Source organism: Cyclopterus lumpus, chromosome 5, assembly GCF_009769545.1.
Source record: "Cyclopterus lumpus isolate fCycLum1 chromosome 5, fCycLum1.pri, whole genome shotgun sequence".
NCBI lineage: Eukaryota > Metazoa > Chordata > Actinopteri > Perciformes > Cyclopteridae > Cyclopterus > Cyclopterus lumpus.
This window is the reverse complement of record NC_046970.1, coordinates 16,973,122-16,998,809: the sequence shown is the minus strand read 5'-3', so window position 1 is coordinate 16,998,809 and position 25,688 is coordinate 16,973,122. Positions and strand designations below refer to the sequence as shown.

Here is a 25,688-nt window from a genome sequence, read left to right as displayed (position 1 = left end):
AGTGGGTATGAGGTGCTTCTCTATATGGCTACCTCTCTGTCTACGCCAAACCCACCTGTTGAAGTTTGTTGCCAAAAAGCTCTATTTTGGTCTCATCTGACCATATAACCCGGTCCCATTGAACGTCCCAGTAACGTTTGTCAAACTGTAGGCATATTAGTTTGATTTTGATTGACAGCAGAGCCTTTTTTCTGGCATCACTAGCAAACTACTTGTGGTGCTGTCTGATGGTAGTTTTGGAGGCTTTCTGACACCAAGACTCAACTAGCCTCTCCAATTCTCCAGCTGTGATCCTTGAACATTCTTTTGCCAGTCAACCATTCTCCTCACCGTGCACACACGTCCTCTTCCAGGCTGATTCTTAACATCTCCTGTCACTTTAAACTTCTTAATTATTGCCTTGATGGTGGAAATGGGTATTTTCAACTGTGTAGAGATTAGCTTATCCATTTTCTTATTTCTGCAGCTCAACAACCTTTCGTCTCACATCATCACTGTGTTCTTTGTGAATGACTAAGGGTATTTGGCCTGTGTCACCTCATATTTATACCCCAGTGAAACAAGAAGTCATGGTTGACCACTTAAGAGTTTCTAATCAAACAGGTGAACTTAAAAATGTAAACTATGACTGGAATTATACTTCAGTTAGATTTTAATCATGATATTTTCTAGGGGTGACAATAAATGATTTGGAGAAATATATTTATTTTCTTTCAATAATTTTACTTCAATGAAAAAGTATGTTTTTTGTGAATATTTTTACACCGAGAGGATAAAAAGCAAAGACGATTTTTCACAGCCTGTTTTGCTCATATTCACTAAGGGTGCCAATAATTCTGGAGGGAACTGTAGATCGCAAAAGTAATTGATCATTTTGATTCGCCTTGATTGCTCATTTTCTTTTGTCTGTCCAATCACAGAATAACAGGTTATTATATTTATGGCATATTTCACCTTAGCATGTATTTTTCTGCGGCAGGCAAGCAAACTGTTTATGTTTTATTAAAACTACATACAAGTCAGTAAAGATCAGAGACTACAGGGTTTAAAACCTAGCATGCCAACACATAACAACTAGATGCCAAGGGAGCCAGATCAAATGCCTTTGAAGATGGTTTAAAAAAAAAAAAAATCAAGTTGAAAATCGTTATAGTTGACTTCATTTGTATTTGAGTGTGGGCTTCGGGTTTCGTGTGTGTGAGGAATGTCTTTTACAGGTGCAATATGTAACTATATGTTGTCATTGAAGCACTTTATTTACCCTTCTTTTTCATGTACATGTTGTGAACGTGTGCTGTTAAACAGGAAGTGACAGTGGTTCTAAGTGTTCAGAAAGTGAAGCATTCAGCATCCTGGCCCTCCTTTGTCATCATAAAGCAGGTTTTCATCGCGTCAGTCAGAAGAGCCTCGTTCTAATGGCCTTGAGGTCACCGTTCTCCTCACAGCTAACAGGATTAAATCATCTGGTGATTGCACCTGGACGAACTTACCTTTCTCTACCTGTATGTCCAATAAAACATGTTTTTTTTTTTTTTAAACGGTGCCTTGCGGAGCGAATGCTGTGTATCCCACATGCCTTCCCACACCCACTACAAATAGACAGCGAAGGTGCTACATTCCGTGGCCTCGGTGCAGATCCCCGAGGCTGAGGAGTTTGTTCTGTGTTGGTGGGCATGTCACAGGGTCCATATGAAATAACAAAGGCCTAAAAATACAGTAATCTGTGTGTGCGCGTGCATACGCGCATGTGTGAGAGAGAGTTACTGTATCTCTACTGAATCACTTCTCGTTTCTTTTATTATGGGTTTGCTTGCTGCACTCAGTTCTTACTGCTCCTCACTGTCACCCTGTTCTTTTTGTTTTTCAGTCTGCCTCTTGGTTGGGCTTGTTTAGAAATATTAACTGTTAATAAAATTGGCGATAGACTGCTGCAGGAAGAGTCCTAAAACCTGAACTGAGTGAGCATTCGTGTACTTTCAGATCCCTCGTCTTAAAGTCAATGGTTTTTTTGGTTATATTCCTTAAATAAGGTATGTGGTCATCAAAAGCTTAAGAGGTTTAATGTTTTGTTCTATGGGATGACATACGTTAGTGAGTACCCCACTCGAGACCTAAAGCTTTTACGTGCCTTTTTAAAAAGGCGGTTTGCTTACAAATGGCAGAATGAGACTCCAAAACTTGATACAGTGGCGAAGTTTGTTTACAGCCCAATGTTTTTTTTAAAAACTTTTGACGATTTTATTTACTCTTCAAAAACCATAAAAATAGTTTTCATTTGTGAAGATTATCTTGCTGAACAAAACGTGCAAGCATCAAACAATTGTTTGCCACGGGAGCTTATTTCTTTGCAAAAATCGCACTGTTTTTTTCTCAAGGGAACCAGTCCAATGCAAACTTCCGAGGTTGGCCTACAAAAACACCTCATCCTTGCAACGCTATATTGGAAATATATTGAGATCCTGTGGTTCTCACTACTGAAGTCAAAATAAATGAACATTTTGTATTTCCAAAATCCGTCACTGCAGATTGAATACTTAGATATTTTGTAAACACAAACATTGTTTGTAGGGCTTCCATTATTGATTAATTAACATATTCACAGTGCTATCATACATCCATACAAGGCTAGTAACAAATCCCCATATCTGAGAAGCTGCAACCAAAGAATGTTTGGAGAAGAATTACTATTTATTAATCCATTGAAATGGTTGACAATCATTTTTTTCTGATGCATTCTTGTAGCATGCAGCAGGAAATGCATTGTCATGCTGGACGGCTTTCCTCCCTTGCATGAATTTATTTTCACACTGATGAAATTTCACTACTCACTCTTTTTAGCGATACCTATGCTCTGTGTTCGCACACAGCCAGCTCCGAGGTCTTTGTGTTTGTTTGTATTTCTTTCCATTTGTTTGGCTGTTGTTTCACTCGCTCAACTCACCCACTCAAAGACCATTTATTCCTTTCTGTCTCACTATCCATCCAGCCAACAGATCTGATTTCTTCGTTTTTCAAACGGATATGAAACATCCATCTCGGCCCAGTTCTTTGATATCCCTCCATCATTCAGACTTGCTGACGAGTCAATTAGAGGTTGAGGTCCTATCCTCCAAGCGGTGGCACCAGCAATGTTGGTTTCTTCTGATTCGTCATTCTTCACTCCTCTACAGACACTCCATACAAGATATTAGATGTGGCAACATCAGCCTATACAATATTATTTACATGGCTGCTTTTTTCACTCTGTAATCCCAGTGGTTTGTTCTGTCTTCTATTTCATTGTACATGTGAAAAGACTGATTGGGCACACAGTGGCACCGAAACTAAGTCTTGCACTTGAAACAGTGCATTAGTTTGCTTTTCTCCCCAAACCTGCTCTTTTTTTCGAAATTTCAATTTTTTTTTGTTGCAATAATTTCCTGTATGAGCAGGTCCTTCAGCGGAGGTCATTGTAATGTTTAACTGCTGGTTCCTGACACCATTCACCACTGCCTATTTGCCCACACACTGCAATGCAAGAGAACACTTTGATCACAAATACATCAAATCCAGCAGCATTTAAGTTCCCCTCTATTTGGAGTTTAATCTTAACTTTAGGAGGACGTCTAGGTCATCTCAGACTCTCACTCAGGAATGTTTCAAGTAAAATCACAACTGCATTTGTGCATGTGTGGGAAATATAAGAGTGGGCTTGGTGTACACCCCTGCACACTTTATTTTCCATTTTTATTTTTTAGCATTGTCTGGAGGCATAAAGTTGCATGAAGATGGTGTGAATGTGGCAAGGCAAGGAACTTAAGGGGGCATTGATTTATTCACATTGAACCACAGTATGACTCTTCCGCTCCCTAGGATGCTGGTCTTCGTCCCTATGTCATAACCGGTATGTGTGCATACGTGTGTCTGTCCCAGCATGCCGAGTTCTCTCCCTTGGGTCCCTGACTGTGCACAGGGTACCTCCTCCTCCCCAGCTGTGAGGAGCAGGGCTCTGACATGGCTTGTCCCTTTAGCTCACTCTGTACGTTTGACACGCCGAGCGCAGAGGTCAGCCTGACCTACTTTCCCCTGGCGGCCCTTCTGCTGAGCTGCAGTGCTCCTCAGCAGGGGGGGGCGCGCAACGAGGGCGGAGCTGCTTACGCCTTCACTGCTGTCCTGGTGTGTTAAATCACCACTATTTGTTAGGAGACACGTACCAGTATGTAGGAGGCTTCCCACACACACACACATACACACACACACACACACACCGACTTGCGCTGAGGTTGGAGATGAAGTGCTTTGTGGGGGTTGCAGGTAGATGCTGGGCAGCACTTGGGCAGGACCCCTGCAGTGAGCTTTGTCTCACTCACTTTATGTATTGCTGTTCACACCTTCTGACCTCTTCCACCTCCTTCTGTACTGTAGATCCTCATACAAAACCTTTTGCCTACTATCTTAATAAACCAAATACTTTGTACTCGCGCAGACTTGGATTGTAAATCTAAGAAACTGCTGCTCAAATGCGGACATAATGTTTACATGTGAAGCGCTAATTGGCCTTAATTTTTCATCAGCCTATTGTTGTCTTGCTCACCCTTTCCCTCCTACTCAGCAAAATCACTGTGATCTATCAAATGAAGGGACTGTCGCTGTCATCAAGTTTTCTTTCCTTTTCTTTCCCCCGCTGCCGCTGTAATATTTCAATGTCCCTTTGTTCATCTCTTCACTTAAAAATGACCCACAGCCTGTTAGCTTCACTCCACAAATGTGTCTAAAGCAGTGGAAAGAGTTTGTCTGACACAATATGGGATGTCACAGGCCTGTCGGGGAAAGAAGAGAGCGGGCAGGCAGAGTTCATTAAAAAGTAAACTTCTAATGTAGTGTCAGGCCTTGACTGCTTGACTGTATCAATGATTTAAGCCCAGCAGAAGGACCTTAATGGATAAAGCCACCTCTCTGTGCAAGTTCAGCTGCTTCTGTCCACCTTGCATCAAGTGCCATACACACTCAGAGGCTGTGGAGGGGAAATGGTTTAAGTACTTAAGTGTATGACATTACAGCTTGCATCACACACCATCACGCTCAGACACACTCTTGTTGGACATGTCTCTGGGTTTTAAAGTAGTATCGTAGCTGGCTAAATTAAGATCCTCAAATCTGTTTGTCACCATCCACTATAAATGATCACATTCTGCATTCACATTGTTTTATTCATTTGTGACAAACCCGTGACAAGGCAAGGGAAAGATTGAGGCTAAAAGGACAAGGCCTTGTCACAGTGACGAGGAACAGCATCTATGAGCCTCGGAGTGGGCAGGATCTTTTGTCACGTTTGTGTGTCAATCAGTACGTCCCCTACTCCACAAGATCACAATTAATTTGTGCTATATGTGACTTTTTAGATCTGATTCTACAGATTGCCGTTTTCTGCGTCAAAGCATTGCATCTTTTCACTTGGAGAGAAGGTGGCTATCTTGTGGCTGGATTACATTTAGACCACATAGAGTTCTGATCGCAGTGCTTCCGTACCTAGTTTTTGAAGATCCGCTAGTAGTGTGACCAAAATATATTTGATATCAGTTTGAGACCTCAACAGAAATATATTCTGGTGTGTAACAGTCAATAATGGTAATGGTCAATAATGTTTTGTGTGCATGTGTAATACTTTGATGAAAGTTTTAGTTCTAGTTTTTTATTTAATCGACAGAAAATGTATTTCTTGACAATTGATTAATCATTGTGGTTTCAAGCAAATATGAAAATGAATGTGAAGATTTGCTTCTTTTCTGTGTTTTCTGTAACTTAAAATTTAACAGGTTCAGAAAACGCAAGACATTTAAAGATGTCACCGTGGGCTCTCAGACCCTGTGATGGCCATTTCTTACCCTTTTTTTGACACATTATAGAGTAGACTAAATCATTATTAACTGAAAAAGTGACATTTATTGATGATGAGAATAATTGCTAGTAATTGCATGTTTTAAATGTGAGATCTTCTGTTTTGTGTCAATTGCATTTTGATTCCTGATAATCTTGTGTGTCGGTGTTCGACATGATTTAAGTACCTATGTCTCTTATTACCCTGTTTATTGTATGTTGTGCTGTTGTCCTTGAATTTGTAAGGTTTACATTTCCTCTGTTCAGGGATTTTGGGTGATACTCCACCCAAAATCTTTTGAGTGCCAAACACAGCCCTGCAGTCTTAGAAGGTGGCTGTTAAAATGTACTTTGCTCCTTCAGAAACGGGAGCTATGGTTATCCTGAATTTGTGTCACTTATATTGGATTACAACGGTAGTGAGATAAAAATAAAAAAAGTTCAAAATGTCCCACTCTTTTGCAGTCCTTCTCGTGCTCGCATGGTAAGCACAAAAAAAGAATCTCTTTTGGCACAGGAACAGAATTGTTTGGACTCTGGCGCCAGTTTGCCCCTCTCTATTGTTGGAGAGTGGTTTCACACTGGCATTTCAGAGTGATTTAACCAGAGAGATTGACAGCATTACAACGGGGCTGTCATTATAATCCCTCCTGTGGTATAATTGCCTGTAATACTGTTGAATAAGCAGCTCCCATCTTTGCACTTGAGGGTCTCTCTGTCTCGCTCTCTACTTATCTTCCGCATCCGTTAAAGTCATCGGAGAATCCTACAGCTTTTTAGTGTAGCCATCTGTCAATACACTTCATAATGTGGAGTGGAGAAACGTGTGCATTCATTGGCTCTTAAAAGCCCTGAACTGGCCGGCCTCCAGCTGGTTGTGAGGGCCTTGCCGTAGCTGGTTAACCCAGGACTGGAGCGTCGTTCGCCAGCCCTCATGGCTACTTCAGCCCACCTTGCCTCCCCAATCAGGCAGCTGGATGAACCTCCCTCTTCACTGCTGTTGAGTAGCTTGTAACACTGTAATGAGTTAACTTTCAAAATGATCTACATAATTTATTTCCTCCCCCCCACAGGAGCTTGCTGAAGCATTAATTAATATCAGGCCCTGGTATCAGCAACCATCCCAGTGTGGGATTCCTTCTGGCTCTTATTTTTGGCACCCGAGGAATTTGATATGTTGTGCAACCAGAATGCAGTTTGTTGGACATTGATGAAAGATATTGCCTCCTGGTGGCATTGTACACAGATTGAGCCCATGTATATGCGAGTAGAGTGAAATTTGGACACAGTTGCAGGCCAGATCTCACGCCACTGAAACAAGCAGACCTCGATGACAGGAGCTGTGACTAAACCTACATGATACATGCCAACAAGTTGTATGCCCTTGTTGCTGTTGGCAGTGATGTTCGTCACACTCACGCCCTGCAGACTTGTTTGTGTAATTGTTTTTTTTTGTTGTTTTTTTTAAATGTATGTGTTCACTCACCTTTCCACATTTCTCTCTCTGTCTGTTTTCTCCTACAGAACTCAATACGGCACAATCTGTCATTGAACAAGTGTTTTCTCAAAGTGCCTCGCTCCAAAGATGACCCAGGAAAGGTGAGACTTTTAAATAAGAGGATTGTATGCAGGTATGAAAAAAGTACAGATAGACAAATATGTCTAGTTTAGTTTCACAGCTGTCTGAATTTAGCGTTACAACATTTTTTTGGTGTGTATCATGCTATCTCTGGTTGAAAAATGTCACCTTTGAATTGCTGCCAGGGCTCTGACAGTCTGGAAATTCATGGCATGCTCGTAATCTATTATGAACCCCCCGCTCCCCCCCCCCACACACACAAAATTGCATTTCAAATGTAAGGAGAGACCAGTTTGTTGGACCAGCACAGACAGCAGATGTGGGTGATGGAGGGGAACAAAAGTAAAACACTCGGCCGTAGCGGGATAGAAGTCAGGGGTCTCATTTTTAAAACAGTGCGAGGAATAAATACTAAATTGTATGTGTGCGCTAGTCATGGGATGATGTGAACATTTCATGTCACGATCATCCTGGCCACAATAATTAAATTTCATTAAAGTATGCTTAGAACTGTTAAAATGGCACCAAAACATACTGGAATCACTTCAGCTTACATTTGGCTTAAAATAACAAATATTTTATTCCATCACATATTGGACACATTTTTTTAGGTGAAATAGAATCTTATATATGTTAAGCATGAATCATAAGGTCCCCCTGCAGAAAAATAGAAATACAAAATTACATTTATAGTATATTATTTAAAATAGTTTTTTCAACATTGTGTGAATCTGTTCCTTTACATGATTCTTGTCTTTCTATCAGGCTCTATTTCTTACCTTGATAGCGAGCTAAACTGCTTTCTCAATTCACTCGTGAAGATATATTCACTATTATCCCGATAATGGCATTTCACAGCGACCAACTACTGTGTTTATATCGCAATAAAATCCAATGTAGTCCCATCCCTAGTATGCACTAGAGAAGAAAATAGTGTGCAACAAATAAATCACAGACTTATCAAACTGTGCGTACGCACACCTGCAGGAAATGTCACCTTTTATAAATCACAGTCCACCTGGAAGTGTTTGAACTAGCCTCGTATCCCGCCCTCTACATGCCCGCATTCAACCATAAATGGTCAATGAAAATCACCTCATGAATGTTGCGCATATAAATGAGCCTCCGGTGAATCATGCAGCATCACGCATGAGTGTCACTGCAGTACTTTATATGTTTACAGCAATCAGACTGATTGCTTTACAACTTGCCAAAAATGATCGTGACAATCAGTGGTATCCACCAGTCTGCGATATCATTCGAAAAATGCAAGTTTGATAGGTGAACGCTATTTATTTTAAGTTTTGTGATCCTGATCCTGGCCTGCATAATAATTAGGCTGATAATGAAGGATATGGAGTGTAGTCATTGTGCGAGAGCTGACTAAACTACAATCGTTCTTGGTGTTATAGGCGCAGTAATAGAAGATAGTATTAACACTACTGACACTGTCGGATTGTGATGGTGAGACAGCACTGATGACATTTTGGGCTGATTTTAGATATTTTAGAGTTGGCTTACTGTATCTTTTCATATTGAAAGGTGTTTATGGAGTAGTTATAGCACAAACACAAATAACACTGCTGGTTGAGAATGTGGATCTGTAATTAACGTTAACGCTATTAAGTGAAGTTACATGTGTGAGAGGCATCATTATACAATCTGGCTTCAATTCACCACCTGCACACATTCTCCCATCAGGTTTATTTCTATAGATTTCATAACTCAGACCCTATTTTGTGCGTAAGCAATTATTATAAATGAGACCTCAGGTCATTTCTAGAAACTTGCATCCCTGACGTATTTACTCAAGGTGAAAAAGGACCTATTTAGGAAATACAAATCTGACTTAATTTGCTCTCTTCTCAACCCCCATTGTTCTACTCTGTAAGAGGATGTATAGTTCAACATGTTAATTTGACATTAAAATCTCAATAGGACCACGTACAGTTGCTTTCTCAACCAGATTTACTTCACAGTCTGCCCCGATAAGTTGTGTCCCCTGGCCTGCTGAGTAGTTAATGAAGAAGGAGCCTATGGGCCTATATTTAGTCTGATGGCGTGCATAGGTCTAACCGTATGTAGCCTAACCCAGATTTCATCCCAGCACTGTTGGAGCATACGCTACATATGCTTAGGGAACTGCACAAATAATCACACACACACACACACACACATGCAGGAGGAGCTACGCCTAGCTGTGTAGAGGATGGGGACTGAATGCTAATTTCATGTTTTGCTGTAATCCTCTGATATTGACACTCCTGGGAGCTGCTCCACTAAATACAAAATAATCTATTGCTGTATGGATCCCATTCCAAATGCATGGCCAACATGCTTGCATCCTTAATGTTTAATTTGGAATTTTCCTCACTCCCTTCCCCCCGAAGACAACTTCAAAGAGGCGCTAGCCGCTCTTGATATGTTGCATCAATATTGTAATGTGGCAGGAATATGAGAACTGCTGGTTGGGTGAGATAGGAGAGTCATGTCGCTCTCTGTCTGACTCCCTCTCTGAGATGGTGTAAGAGATGACGGTTGGTATTGTACAAACACACACCATGCCTACCTTGAAGGTAGAAATGGAGCTTGTGAAGGCTACCGTTAATAATCAGTATTTTAATTGCTGGAGTTGCCAGGATAACCAGTGTACTTGTTGTGTTTGTTCTTCCTATATTTACACAAAAAGGGGAACTAGATGACAAAATGTATGTTGATGTATGAAAATGAGCTGGGCCATTTACGGGTAGAGAGCAGGTAAAGTACATCTGTTACCAGGATCATTTTTTTTTTTACAAACAATCTTCACAGCAGCCTTTGTTTTGTTGCTGCAGAGGATATTGTGGCTTGCCCCCAGACTCCACGGGCACACTTCTTTTGGCATTGCTACAGTATATTGCAGTATATTTGTGAATTATTTAATGACTCTTCATATCTTTCTCTTTTTTTCCACCAACTCTCTTGGGGTGGGTGTTGGGAAATGCAGAAACTCCCCTCCCATGAGGGTTAACCTAATGTTTCCTACCCCCCTTAATTAAAAGAAACGTCACCAAGCGTAAGCTTTGTCTTTGTGACCCCTAATTTTGAAACATCTGCATCTGTACCCATGCATTTAGGCCCTGCACCCCAACACGGAGGAGAACCACATGTAAAGACATCTTTTCTCACCTTTACATACATTCTTCAGTGAAGCTTCTTGTAAAAACATGCACTGTCTAATGAGGTGTCTGCTGCATTTTACTGTAGCCTACATCAATATGAGATGTTTCTTCATCTTTGGTTGATTGTGCTGTGAATTATTCTTCCCTCTAAGGAAAATGTTAATTGACCCCAAAGCCTCTCACATATTAAAACTTAGAATTTTAACCCCCTGACAAATATAGGCCAACCCTGGCTTTTCATTTTAACAATCGCAGCAGTGGTGTATGCGAGCTGTGAAAACAACAAGAGCAGGCCAGTATGTGGTGGTTATTGTATAGATACTTGAGATACAGCTTGTTCTATGGCCTCTCCTGTTGTTGAGAGAATTTCTCAGAGAAATAACAATTATTCTTTCCGCTAAGGAAGCAATTTTAAAGGTCCTGATCTCACTTCCTCTGGACAATTGAGATTTTATCGAGGGTCATATGAAATATTAAAAATAAATTCTGAACTTGCAAGGCCCTCGGGTAAAAATCTGTACTGTGTGCGGCGTTCCTGTTGGCTTCGAGGAAGAAAACCATTGAAAAATAAATTAAATGGGGCCGAATGCAAAGATAAATAATGCAGCCTGGATGTGGGAATGCTAGCTGCAGCCCCAGAGCCGCCCCAACTGTTCTCTTCTTGATTAGCCTTGCTCAGACCTTAACAAGAAAGCAACAAGGCAGGGCTAACGCTGCCTCGATTCCTGGGCTGAGACTGTGGAGCCTTCATCCTTGGCAACAGCACTCTGATTCACTACCTGAGGCTGAGGAAGTACAGCTTCAGGAAAGGCTTAGCATTTTCACCACCAGCAGCTGCCCTCACCAGCCTCTCATTGAGAAGCAGCCGCAGAGGAGGAAAAGCCTTTCTTACTAACAAAGCCCACCCACACGCTGCACAAACTCACAGCTATCAACTCAACTAAAGACTTGGGCTGATAGGACCGGCATTAGCAGAGCAGATGAGGCCACTGATTTTTAAAATATTGTACCAAAGATAGATCTGCAGCTTGTGAGCTATCCAATGCAAACCTCATAGGGATGTCATGTAAAACAGCAATAAGTTATATTTCATCAGCTCACAGGTCTTTCTTCTGTCTGCAGGGGTCTTACTGGGCCATCGACACCAACCCAAAAGAGGACGCCTTGCCCACACGGCCAAAGAAGAGGCCGCGATCTGGAGAGCGGGTGAGTCTGATGACAGAAACTCTGCATACTCCTAACAAATAACTATAAAATACATATACATATTATAATATAAAGACATATGCGGTTCCATCTCGATATTCATCTGTATTTCTGTGTCTCTACATCTGCCTGAGTTTTCCTTTCCTTTTGCCCTCCTTTCTCTCCCACTCTTCCTCTACCCCCCACACAGTAGGAGTTTGTATCCAGACTTTATGTAACTGCCTCTCCATGCTGCTTTGCTAGCCTGTCGTGAAGTGGGGTCCTTAATAAAAAACGATGCCCGAGGCAGCCATTACGTACATTACATTCTGCACTCACTTTTTTTTTAACAAACGTAAATTAATGCAGCGCTGTTTGAGCGATTATTCTGAGCGGGAGCTTTTGTCTTTAATTATGGATGAGTTTTGTCCAGCGTTATGTACATCTGTACATGTTTTAGTGAGCTGCTCAGATTAACCTGGCCCTGGGGCATCCCGATACAGCGAGCTCTTGTCTCCTCTTTACACACAATGTGGCTGACCAGAGGCAACAGGGAATGGAGGATCCTGTTAGGCTGGCGAGTCAGACGCATGTGCGCACACGCTAACACACTCCATTGTCTCACGCGCACAGACAACTTAGAATGCTCTTCATGTAGTCGCCCTACAGCATCAAAATACTATCACATTCATTGAACCAACTGCGTCTCTTTGCCAGTGTGAGATTTTGTATACAATAAATGTAAAGGTCCAGGAAAAGCACATTGTTTTTAATACACAGCTCTGCCAACAGTTACAGCGAAAGCTTTCCTGATGCTGCTCTGTTGATTTGAGCATGACACAAAAGAGCACAAGTGAAGAGTGTGTTTTCTGTAGGACACATGCGCCGTGCTCACCACCCCCTCTCCCCTAGACACTGTCTGCCTACAAGGCATTCCATTAAGAGTCAGACATTGAAATTGAGAGTTTGTGAAATCTCATTTATGTTTATCATGAATTAAAAATGGTATTGTTGGCAGCCAATCCTCTTACAGTAAGCAGTTTTGTGAGACAGGCATGGCAGAGTTATCTCTCACAACAGTGCGCCTATACACCAAGACGAAGGTGTGTGTGTGTGTGTGTGTGTGTGTGTGTGTGTGTGTGTGTGTGTGTGTGTGTGTGTGTGTGTGTGTGTGTGTGTGTGTGTGTGTGTGTGTGTGTGTGTGTGTGTGTGTGTGTGTGTGTGTGTGTGTGTGTGTGTGTGTGTGTGTGTGTGTGTGTGTGTGTGTGTGTGTGTGTGTGTGTGTTTGGGTGGGAGGTGAGGGTTGGGGGGCTGTCTCTCTCGTCTCAGAAAGCTCAGTTCAAATGTGACCTAAATAAAGGTGTTGCTCTGCCAAATGACAATAGATCTGGTTTATTTTTCGTATCGTGCAGAAGGATGTGTCTGGTCTAAGCAGAAGATATGTCACAAACATAAAAGTATTTCCTGCAGTGGGATCTCATGTGTCTGATAATTAGATGGTGTTGAATTTCTTATTTTTTTATTTTTTGTCTGCCTCCACACCCGGCCCCCCACAGGCTTCCACGCCGTACAGCCTGGAGTCGGAGTCTTTGGGGATGGAGTGTATGATCTCTGGAAGTGCCTCTCCAACACTGGCAATCAACACTGTGACTAACAAGGTACTAGAGCCAGCCATCCAGCCTCCAGCTCCAACACACACCTGGCTACACTGCTGCACCCTGACCCCGCCCACTTCTCCAACCACCTACTGCAATATTCCCCACAGAGAGAGGAGCACTCTGGTGAAGGGGAGATACACGCACACACACACACACACACACGCTCATATGCCTAAAGCTTCTCTGCAATGCAACCCACACCAAAATACACAACTATCTGCACTGCAGCACCTTTTTCCTCTACAACAACAGGCAGCAGGCTCTTGTTATCTTCAGCACGGAAATATGATGCTCACACTGATACTTAGCACATGGCAACCTGATAAACCTTACGCAGTCCCGTGCAGACTTGCAATAGGATACAGCACACACCGCGTGGGGTCTCTGTATTCCCACCTGTAGTGGAGGTGTACACCAAGAGTCATGTTTCTCGTTCTGTGACCACATTACGCCGCCACACTACAGGTGACCACCCCTGCTGCTGGTTTTTCTTGCTCTCTTTATTTTTCAATATGTGTAAAAGCTTGGAACCACTTGTACATTACAGAGCAAAGCTACAGGGACTGCTAGCTGTTAGCTGTGAGTGTGCCGCTCACTCTGAAATTTAAATAGGCCTTTTAACCTTAAGCTCTCATCCTCTGGGCCCAGTGGGGGCAGCTCTCAAGTGTACTTTTAAAAAGCCTACAAGAGTTGCTTATTCATTTACTGCAAGCATTACAAAAAAACAGGACTGAACAGGACTGTCACACACACAAACCAACAGCAGTTGGGTTGTGTGTGTGACAGTCTCAAAAGTCTGAGCATATGTCGATATGTGAATTAGCGTGTGTGTACATGTATGTACAGAGTGTTTCAGCTTGTTTTGACGAGTGTGTCAGAGACTATTAGCTTGGGGCTGTTTCTATAGCGAACATGCTGTTTTTCATGTTACTCTAGCAAACAGATTCATGGGCCCATGTGTGGGGAAAGATGGCCCTTTTTTTTCTCTGTGATTGCTACAAACAAGCACTTGCCACAGCACCAGTCTCCACCAGCGGTTACTGCATAATGAGGCTCTAATGTAGAGAGCTGACAGCTTAGAGTTTGGCCTCCTGCCATCAAATACCTCTAGTCAAATAACTCACAAGAGCAACAAGCACAACACATTAAAACCGCAAAAGACACGACTACTGTGTGATTGCAAGAGCTGATGAATAGGAGTTTTGATTTGTCTCTGTGTTCATTTGATTGTGACAAAAACGGTTAAGGCGGCGAAGAAGACAAAGTTGAATAGCAACAGATCTGAGGTATAACTCCTCGGAGAGAGCTTGTTTCTCACTGTCTTACACTGTAAACACACAAGAGGCCACGCCTCTTTCGGTGCAATGTGCCAAGCCACAGGAATTCCCTCTCTGGTTTTCTCTCTCTCTCTCTCTCTCTCTCTCTCTCTATTCCAGTCCCTCTCCCTCATTCCCGCCTTCTCGGATAGACCAATGAGAGAGGCTGGCAGGGCGAATACTGAACCAGCAGGAATCTCTTTTCTTTTTCTCTTCTGTCGGACATTCCTCACAAGATTGTCCCTCCTCTCTTTTCTTTCGTGTGACTTTCTCACATAGACTCTGATGTTTCTCAGCGTGGGGGAAGAGGTGGCCCTAAACATTGGCTTGAATGTGATGCAACTCTGGCACTGAAGTGTGTGTGTGTGTGTGTTTGTCTGGCTTTCCCCCTCTCTTCTCTCCCTTTGTCTCTCCCTGTCTGTTCAATCCTGCATGCAGGGTTTGGGTTGAACACTAGCTGGCATTGTTGGAGACACCTGGGCCAATCTTGCTTTGATTTCATAATCCATGTCTCATGCTCCAGATTAGGCCCCATGTAAAAGACACCTCTGGCTTTTTACTTAATTCACTGCTAAGAATAGAACTCTGACTCGCTTGCCTGCTAGCTAACACTGTACACAGTATTTACTGTGGAGCCGCTCCGGCCTGTATGAGCATGCCTGCCTCTGTTTGTGTACGTGTGTGTGTGTTATCCTGCCGTTGTGCTGTAGAAATGCGTGTGTTATATGTTTGTGCATGCTTCTATGTATGTGGCCGAGATGCGACTGGGTGCTCGTCGGTGACGGAGCATGCTCGAGTGGGTGTCTTCACTCGGGGGATTCTGGGATCTGCGTAAACCACTGAGCAGTCAGGTTTTGAAATCATTACACTTTATGGGTGAGTAGAGTAAAAATAGATTGCGGTGAGAGACTTAAGGCTAAAATCCTGTTTTATGACTTCATTACACATAACATTTATATTTCTGTGGCACGCTGCTTTTGATTAGCATTGTGGGGCTGATATTGTAGACGTGCTTAAGCCTTCAGTCTTAGCTGCTCATTGAGTTCCCCTTCACGCTAATGAACACTGGAGCCAAGCCCACACTGAGTGGAGGAAGGCTAGAGTTGCCTAATGAGCTTCTCTTACTAACCCCCCCCCCCCCCTCTTATTCTCCTCTCCCTCAGCCTCACCCCTCTTCCTTGTACAGTGTATCCTGGATTCATCAGTTGCACCCTGTTTAAAAAAAATTGCATTACTTCTATCTCATTGTACCAGCTCATTGTATCTGCATGTGTGCATCCTGGAGTCGTACCAGCATGTTAGTCAGCGGGGCCAATCAGTCAGTGCAGAGAAGGCAGTCAAGGCTGCCTGGGTTTCCTTGCATCCTTGTGGCCTCTGTGGTAGCTCACTGTGCCTCAGCAGAAAGAGACAAGAGGCTTTCAGTCCACTGCTGCTGTTGAGAGGCAGGATGCTGGGCAGGGCCGGGCCAATCTGCCTGCCTGAAGGCTGCTGCCACTGCTGTCTCATTGTACTGAGCACAGAGCCCACTCTGTTCCACTTACAGCGATGAGCAGAAGCCACCATGCTGCAGTCAGTCATGGACGGAAACACACAAACACCAATCTTCGAATGCCAGGCCCTTTTCCACCGCAACACCATTGGTGCATTACGGTCATTCCTTTCTCACAATACAAAACTCAACACATGGACTATTCTCTGTGGGTATCATTATATTCATTATCTGGATCATTCTTTCTATTGTCTAAATTGTCCGACGACGCACTTTATTTTGGAAAGGCAGGGAGGGCTGAGACCTTGTTAGACGATAATTAAGATTGTCGTCCTGAAGTGCTTCGGCTAGTTTCGCTGCTATATTGAAAGGTCAGTGTCTCGGCTGCACTGAAATCCTTTGTTAGTTGTCCCAAACGTATTTGCGCTGGGTGAGCAGATGTGGCTGACATCGCCAGTAGTGTGACCTTTAGTGATAGGAATGTCTCAGCTGTCTCCAGACCCCTTCACACACTCAGCTTGAACCCCTTAGTGACTGTGGTGGGTGTGCGGCAGCACCCTGTGTCTCCTACACAAACCCTCAGTGAATTGAAAAGCAAGTACTCTGCTATTATGACATGTCATTGCATGGACCACATACACATGCTCAGGCTATACATATCCATACCAGCATGATCTCAGAGGAATGCTGACGTGCTTTACCATCAGCAAGATTGGTGATGACGATTAGTACAAAGGATGTAAATCACTAGTTTCATCCCGATAAGATGCAATATTATGTTGATTCTTTGGACAACGATTCGATATCTGCTGATATCACAAAGTCTGACAATGTTGGGGTCCTTGTAATCCATTTGAGAATTGAACACAATCAATTACATTTATATTAACTCAAAAGGGATGTTATCTGACCATTTGTTTTACTGGGTCCTGTAAGTGAAACGCGTGCAGTAGGAATTAAAAAATGTAGTGCATCTTAAAGATGATAGATATTTATGTTTTTACGTTGATCATTGAATCGGTATACCAATTCAGAACGATGTATTGTTAGAACCATTTTAATAACATTAATGAGTGTGTGTGTGTGTGTGTCTAAGATAACAAGCTAAGGTATGTGTTTCAGGTGGCGTTGTACAACACAGACCAGGAAGGGAGCGATAGTCCAAGAAGCAGCCTTAACAACAGCCTGTCTGATCAGAGTCTGGCCTCCGTCAATCTCAACAGTGTGGGCAGTGTGCACAGCTACACACCGGTAAGACCAAGGGCCGCTCTTCATCAATCTGCATTTTGCAGTCGTACAAAGAAGGAACAAATAAGGTTCTGCTGTGGCAGTATACTGTTGCCCGGTGGTTCCTTAAAGGATGCTGGTAATTCTGGATGTCGATGTTGCAGCTCATGAATGTCTCTTAGTTTTGAAACAAGATATTTATATAAATGGGCTGTAGCTGAAGATTTGTTTAGCACCACGCACTAAGGCCAAATGATGAATTTTCATTTTTCCACATTGTTCAAGCAGTGGGAGAGCCACAGTCACTAAATGAATGAAAATGAAACACCGCCAGACAGAGAAAGTGTACTGTATCCCATATTTCATCTGATCGGACAGCCCCAGGAGGCTTCCTTCAGAGGAGCCAGCCGTAGACAGCAATAGACGGAGGTTCAGGGTGGACATGCGCTAGAGTACAACATCAGGAAGGGGGTTAAGGGAAACAGAGAAAAATGTGCACGCTCCTGGAAGCCAGACAAAGGAAAGCGCTTCCTCTGATGTCCTCCCACTAGAGATGCCCCCTCTTTGGTGTGGTCCTCCTGCATCCTAGAGTGCTCCCTGCTCTAGGCGCTGAGCATCGATCGGCTCAGCCTGATGGATGTGCTCTCTCGCTCTCTCTCTCTCGCTCTCTCGCTCTGCAGCTCCCAGTAAACACTCTTTATTTTCACCTCTTCACTCTTACCCAAAACAGGCTGTGAGCCATGCACTTCAGCAGCCTGGCCAGATCTTGGGAGAGGAAGATGTTATGATAAACAATTGGACGTGACCTCTCTTGTAATGCTAGCCCCACAGTTGACACAGGTCAGGTTCTGCTTTGTAAAATAGCAATGTTTTTTCATTGCTGCCCCCGCTGCGATGAATCTCATAGGCAAACTTGTTGCTGGGGGGAACACCGCTTGCCGTCTCGCACCTCGGGGCAGTGCATAACATCGTCTGCCCACACAAATACCTGGATAAAATGGCTGCTTATTTGTACAAAGTATTGATTTTGTTTTAAATACATTTTACTTGGCCACCAGAGTATTGTTTGTTTCCTTTCGAGTTGGTCTTTTAATGTATGTGAGCCAAGGTGTTAATAAGCACTGACCTACATTATTATGATCTGTGTTATTGGTCTTTACATGCTGAGTGACAGACACCTCTTCAGACGGAAGCAACATTATAAGGAGACATCCTCATATTTGACTCGTGTGTTTGCTGCGAGCATTCGCATAAATCACAAACTTTGCCTTTTAATATTCTCGAGGTTTTTAGTTTTTTGTTTTTGTGCCTCCATGACCAGATCTCTTTTGAAAAGTATGTATATTATTGATGTGTATGTTTTCACATTATAGTGCGCTCCCCTTAGAATCAGTTGTACCTGTAGTCTGTGGTGCAGATGGCGCAAAAAACTCCATCACAAATTAAACATAATTGGATCAATTAAACACACGTTTACTTTTGTTAATCTTTAGCGTTCTTTATCTCCTCGTCTCTCCAGGTGAGCAGTCACCCAGAGCCTGTGTCCCAGTCTATGAGCCTCCAGCAGCCCCCCCAGTCCCAGTACAACATGCCAGACAGGGACAAGCAGCTCCTGTTCTCTGAATTTGAAGATCTCAGTGCCTCCTTCCGCAGCCTTTACAAGTCTGTTTTTGAGCAGTCCTTCAGCCAACAAGGTGAGTGGCCTCACGGGAGCATCAAGTGGAAGTCTAATAAAGAGCCTAAGCTTTATTTATCAAGGAATGCGATGATTCTCAGAGCGAGTTTCCTAATATTGGTTTATTCCTAACAGCTGGTGCTATAGAGAGTCTTTAGGTACTAATTAGATTTACTCTGAAGTGAGCAGGTATTTCACGGGCTGAGTATTTGCATGGTCCTTTTCCAAGTCTGAGTTATTGTCTTAAATATTTCATTAGAGGAAGTAAAACGAGAGGTTACTGCATTCAATTAATGGTTTATCCAGATTTGATACACCAGCCATCTTGCTTTATATTTTTTTAATTACATCAAAGTTGTCTGGGTCTTGTTGTCACGTTTGAAATGTTTTCTCATGTAGGTTGTGTTTCATCAGAGGAGTGAAGGAGGTCATATCTGCTGGATTTGAGGTTCATTTGTCATAATGATGGGGAATTTGCATGATATAATACATAGTAGCGGATAGAGCACAGCTTTCCAAAAGCCTGTGAGTCCCTGCAGAACAAAATACATTTTTGCTTGTAATCTGATTGACTGATAAACAAAGAGCACTTGACAAGCAGGTTATGAGGAAAGTAGACTGAGCTTTCTGTGTATAACCTACTTTCACAAATCAAATGCATTTCATGCTAATGTTTTCAAAGAGTTCCTCTCCTTTAATCTATCATCTATGTTTCATTAGTTCAAAATGTTACCTATTTTATGCGCATAAAAGTGAAATCTCTTAGTCAGAGAAGCTTTAGCAATTAAAAAGCGTAAATAATCGAGCTAGAGGATTTCACACTCTGCCGCTGTAGACAGTGAGCTAATTCACTGGCTTTGATAATAGGTAATGAGCTCGCATTATTATTCTGGTGCTGCGTTAATTGCTTTCTGTATTTCCCTGGTTGTACAATGGGCTTTCTGTGCCGATAAGAGATGCACCTTTGTCACCCCTGCAGTGAGTGTTACGTGCCGATTGTGGAGGTGCAGGGCTAGAGTCAGCTCTAAAAGCACTCCAGTGAAATAGGTTTACGGTGCCAAAGCTATGAAGGACAGGGCCTCTTAAGACCACTCCCTGCCACTCAGATGATTGCAGTTGGGTGTGCAGATGTTCATGTTGCAGTCATGTCTGTATTAAGAGCCATGCAGCGGCACGATGAATTTGTCAAAGACAATCCAGAGCTGTGTAGCTGGAGAGGCGAACCGGTAAACCTCAGAGACACAATGATGCCGAGTCATTTCCAGCTACAACAAAATGGCAGCTGGTCTGTCTCAAGTGTAGAACTGTTTAAAGGAATTCTTCACCCCCAAAATGACCAATTTTACATCAATTACTCGCTTTGTGTTCTCTTGAATTTGTGAAGAATATTTAGATTTTCTCGTATGCCTCCACGGTGACTATAAGAACTGAGAAAATTCATCAGGAATTTAAGTAAATGGGGGCTGTGTTGACAACAACAAATGATATCAAAACATCATCTTAAAATCGTGTGTAGTATAATCCAACTCATTTATCCAGTCGTATGCTCACTACTTAACAGACGTGTATTTTTTATTTTAGACAAACAAGTAGCACTCTTGCGCAAGCGTGAGACTGTTAATGCATGTGTTTTTAAATAGCAAGGTTTTAGGGAAGATGCATGTGTTTGGCAAGCAGTGCGCGTATGACTGGATAAATGAGTTCTGGCTTATACCGCACAAGTTATTCGTTTTTAAAACTGATGTTTTCACATAGTTTGTTGTTGTCAACGCGGCCCCAATTTACTTCAATTCATCAAGAGATTTATTTTTTGAGTCTTCGAAAAACAAAACTTTCCTCACGAATTCAAGGTTAAATCATGTGAGTCATTGATATACAAATGGTCCTTTGGGGAGTGAAGTATTACTTTAAACAAATGAGACGGTGATCTTATTATTGTAAGATGTTAATATATATATGGAAGTATTCAATACACCTTATTCTGGAAACTATGGGACTCATATTTGTGTTGGAACTGAGATTTACTTTCAAAAGCTGAGGTTTCAACTAAAGATATTTACATTATCAATTAGTTTGTCAATTACTTTTAGATTCAATGACTCCCAGAGGTGGTAATTGATTTTTCTGTAGTCCAAAACCAAAGTATGTTACAATGAGAAGAAACAGAGACAAGCAGCAAATTCTCAGAATTGAGAAGCTGAATTTAGAAAGTGTTGAAAGCAATTTATCTTTTTCCAGAAAATGAATCTGCAACAATTTTATGATTGAATAATTGCTTGAGGCCATTAGCTCGTTCCAGTTTTTTTCTGATTTTTTTTAAAATCTGATTTTATATCAAGACAAAGAAAAGATCTTTGTAGATGGAGAAAATATGATGGCCATGTTCAATATTTTCTAACATTTATTAGACAAATCTACTCATTGCTAAATTAGGAAAATAATTGCCAATTTAATCAACATTAAAATGTTAGTTGCGACATTATCAATAATCAAAATTGACATATGTTACCCACTATTTGTCCAAGCACTATTTAACGCTTTGTGTCGGTGTGGTTCGTTTCCCAGGCCTGATGGGTATACCGTCAGATTCCTCCCAGCAGTCCCACACCTCCTGCTCCTATCAGCACTCCCCCAGTGGCACCATTAGCACTCAGAACAGCCTGTCAAACAGCCAACCCAACAGCCACCCTAACAGCCACTCTGCCAACAGTGGCCAGGTGCCCCTTTCCCATCCGGCCCAAGCCCACCCTGGCCACGGCTCCCCCCACGCACAGCACCTCCCGCAGCACGGCGGCCCCCACAACCAACACAACCAACATGCCCAGCACAGCCAACACAGTCAGCACCCACAACACGCTGCGCACGCCCAGCACGGGCAGCACCCATCGCAGCACCCGTCCCACGGCCAGCACCCACAGCAACACACGCCACACCCCTCCCAACACACGCAGCACAGCCAGCACCCTTCTCAACACGGACAGCCGCATCAGAGCCTCTCCCACCAGCCCCATCCTACCCAGCAACAGATGGCCTGCAACACAGGTAAGACCCTCTGTCTGTCATTGTCTTCGACCGTGTTTTTCTCTCCTCATGTCCACAGAGACAACAGCTGCATATGGTTTTTATCATTTTTAGTCATAAAGCATTTAGAAATTGTTATGTGCAATGGAAATGTAAAGATGCTAAACAGTAAATCATCATCTGATTTATTATCTGTGCTGTTGTGAGAACAAAGCAATGCTGCATCCAGTGATTTCAGCAGCTCTTACAGGGTCGACTGGCTCCTCCTAGTGGTCACAACACGTTCAAGAGCCTGATAAACTGTTTTATTTGGTGCTACCTTCTCATTCATTTGGCGATACAACTGCCTGCACAGCTATAAAAATGTGACTACAATGAAAATGCATCATCTGGCCTTATTACCTGACCCACAGTTATTAGAGCAGCAATTATTGTGCATTTGTCCATAAATTATGTAATTGGGACTAATTCTGTATTTGTCCCTAGAGTGAATTTGGTGTCGGGACCAAAATAATCTTTATCCTTCAAGTCGCTTATCTTGAAATGTTACAGATAGTATGCTGTGTGTGTGTTGCAGGTTTACTGTCTGACTGGTACCCAAATCTGGATGCACTGAAAGAAAGCTGTCGTATTGCTAGCAGCTATAACTGGGCTGATGTCGACCTTTCACCTTTCCAAGGTGCGGTTTGGACACAAATATTTATCAAATAGTAATGTAATGTATTGATTTTTTTTTCCTTCGAGATTACGATTTTTCGAGATTCCAGAAGAAACAAAACATTAAAGCCAGGAGCTGATAGTATAGTACTGCCCCAGCTTTTGATTGAGTGCTGAAGTGTTGACACTGTGGAGTTGATTACGAGTTTAATTAAACTGAGCTCTTCAATTAAATAACACTGCCTTCAAGTTTAATTACCAAAACACTGAGCTCAGCAGGTCAGTTTATCCAATTACAGTCTAGGATTGCAAGGTAGGATGTTTTTTAAATATCACCCACTGAAGGTTACTGACATAATGAATATATATTGCAACCAAAGTTTTTCCTTGTTTGTTAATTAGTTTCTCATTTACTAAATTTATATTCGTTGGACCGGCTGGTGCAGTTTCATACATTTCATTGTCACAAAGGCATTTTAGTGCAGACAGAGACTGTCACTAGCTCTGATAGTAACTCTGGTTGTTCTGTCTACAAATGTGTGTTTTATGGTCCTTAGGATTGAGAGAGAGTATGAGACAAGCGGAGTTGAACAATTGGTCCCTGGAACCCACCCAGATCGCTGACCTCTGCTCGTCCATCAACCAGTTTTTTGCCCGCACTGGTGTAATCCAGCCACAAGGGGCAGTGCAGCCTCCTGTTTGTCATGGCTCCATGCACCCCAGCAAACCCAGCCAGCACCTCAACACAGGTTAAACTCCCACTCCTTAGCCCTTCCACCTCCATTTATATCACGCTTTGATTGAATTTGTGTGGTTCATCATCATATAGATAGCAGCTGTTTCTCTTTCTATAAATAACCAATGTATCTTGACAGATGTAGGCATTTTTTCTGGTATTGTTTCCTTTGAAAGATTGTGTATTTTTATAGTATAGAGAACTTCAGAACTGCAAAATAAGGCTGAACAAATTAATACATAAGCCCATTGTCTGATGAATGGATCTCACCTATTTTAAAGTGCAAACAATCTTTTTCCACATAATGAGCTCTGCTTGCCCACATGCTAGTGATTCCCAACCGTTTGGGCTTGTGACCCCTGACAAATGAACCAATGTCTACTTGCAACCCCTCCGTTACAGGCTGCACATTTCTACCAGTTGTAACCAGGTCAACCAAACAATGATTTATTTTCCTTCATCTCTATTTTTTGGAAGCCTGAAGAGATCAAATTATTCTGTAATTCATCAGGAAAAAAAGACAAGTAATGTTTGAAAGAATTAACAACATTTTGAGGAGCATCATTTTTCTTTTTTCTTTTACACACACACACTTTCTGTTTGAGGTGAGCCACAGGTCGTACAGTGTAGCTGAACGCCCGAAAAGTATGTTTGGCAGACAGATAAGTGTCCAGCCATGTAAATAATAGTATAGACCATGATGTTTCACCTGTAGGTGGAAAGTACAATTTGGGATAATTTAGAGATTACATTACATTACATTTAGCTGACTCTTTTATCTAAAGCAATTCAGGGTTAAGTGTCTTGCTCAAAGACACATCGACTAGGTCTAGCAAAGCCTGGAATCAAACCGACGATCCTGTGATTGAAAGACTCACCTGTTAATAACTGAAATATAGTCGCCTCTTGATCCTCCTGTAAAATGACTAAATTACACTGCAGGTTCTTCCCCTAAAAACTTTTTTTGTTCAGATGCATTACTTTAATTCAAGAGGTGCATCTCCTGGTTTAACTGAGGCTTAAAATAAAGTTTAGTTTTGATTCTCTCTTCAGGAAATCTCTACATGGACACCAGACAGAGCATGTCCATGATGGGTCCTCCAGGATATCCACACATGCCCCCCATGAGCAGCACAGTACCCACAATGACAGGTGACAAGAAGACTCATTTGCAGCACATTATGAAACCTTATATTTACAGAATGTTTTTATTAATAAACCCACTAAATCCAGCCTTTTGCCCTTTTAGAAAAGCTAACAGCCCCTGTTTTGCCCCTGTTTTCTTTCCAGGACACCATGCACAGATGAACCAGCAGCACATGATACCTACCAGAAACTTCCAGATGCATCGCATGCCAGCTGATGACATCCAGGATGACTTTGATTGGGACTCCATTGTCTAGCCCCAAGACCTCCGTTTGCAAAATGAAAGGGAGCGAGGAGAGGAGATGGAAGCCAGGCTGAGCTGAAAGGCTGCAGGAGGAAGAGGAGGCCACTGTGGGTGGAATGCAGAAGAACATTTGACAAGAGTTGGAGAAAGACAGACTGAAGAGTCCTGACATTTTTACAAAAGCAAAACATAACTAGAAAATGTTACTTTGAAGACAATCATATTTAGTTGGACATGTTAAAGTGATTGCTTACGTACTTGTCAAGAGACAAGTAGAACACATTCTCGTCCAAACCACATGCTCCTCAGCTCCTCAGCCAGCCCTCTCCCGGTCCCTAGCCAGCAGCTTTCCAAAGTCCAACCCCCTCTCCCCCCGACCCCCTGCTCCGTAACTGTTATGTGATTTGAGCGACGTGTTCAGCTTGTAATTCTTCTCGTGTTGACATTGGCCTCAGCTGCCTCTTGGATGAGTTTATCTCTCTTTAAAAAAAGAAAAAGAAAAAAATATAATTTTTGATTTTGATTTTGTTTCATTTTTCGTTTTTAAAGAAACACAGGCCGTCTCTGTGAGTAATGTGATGGTGCTCGTTGGTCACTTTTGGGAGAAAGTGGGCCCCACTGTGGCTGGATTGGTGGTGAAGTAAGGTTTACAATAACTTTGAACAGGGTGTTAAATGTTTAAGCAGGCTTGATATTAAACAAACCAAGAGAGAAAGTGAGAGAGATCACAGAAAGTAT

At 42.4% G+C, this 25,688-nt stretch overlaps 1 protein-coding gene across 2 annotated transcripts in view; it reads left to right on the top strand.

Moving 5' to 3' along the window:
• foxj3 (forkhead box J3) overlaps positions 1–25,473 on the top strand; it is a 69,912-nt gene extending 44,439 nt beyond the window's left edge. For both annotated transcript variants that reach the window (XM_034532087.1, XM_034532088.1), the window contains exons 3-12: positions 7,381–7,455; positions 11,719–11,802; positions 13,338–13,439; positions 17,367–17,495; positions 18,991–19,165; positions 21,712–22,188; positions 22,745–22,846; positions 23,382–23,573; positions 24,614–24,712; positions 24,851–25,473. In XM_034532087.1, coding sequence (XP_034387978.1) covers positions 7,381–7,455; positions 11,719–11,802; positions 13,338–13,439; positions 17,367–17,495; positions 18,991–19,165; positions 21,712–22,188; positions 22,745–22,846; positions 23,382–23,573; positions 24,614–24,712; positions 24,851–24,963 — 1,548 coding nt within the window. In that variant the 3' untranslated portion in view covers positions 24,964–25,473. The remainder of the gene's footprint in view (positions 1–7,380; positions 7,456–11,718; positions 11,803–13,337; positions 13,440–17,366; positions 17,496–18,990; positions 19,166–21,711; positions 22,189–22,744; positions 22,847–23,381; positions 23,574–24,613; positions 24,713–24,850) is intronic.
• Positions 25,474–25,688: the final 215 nt, after the last annotated feature.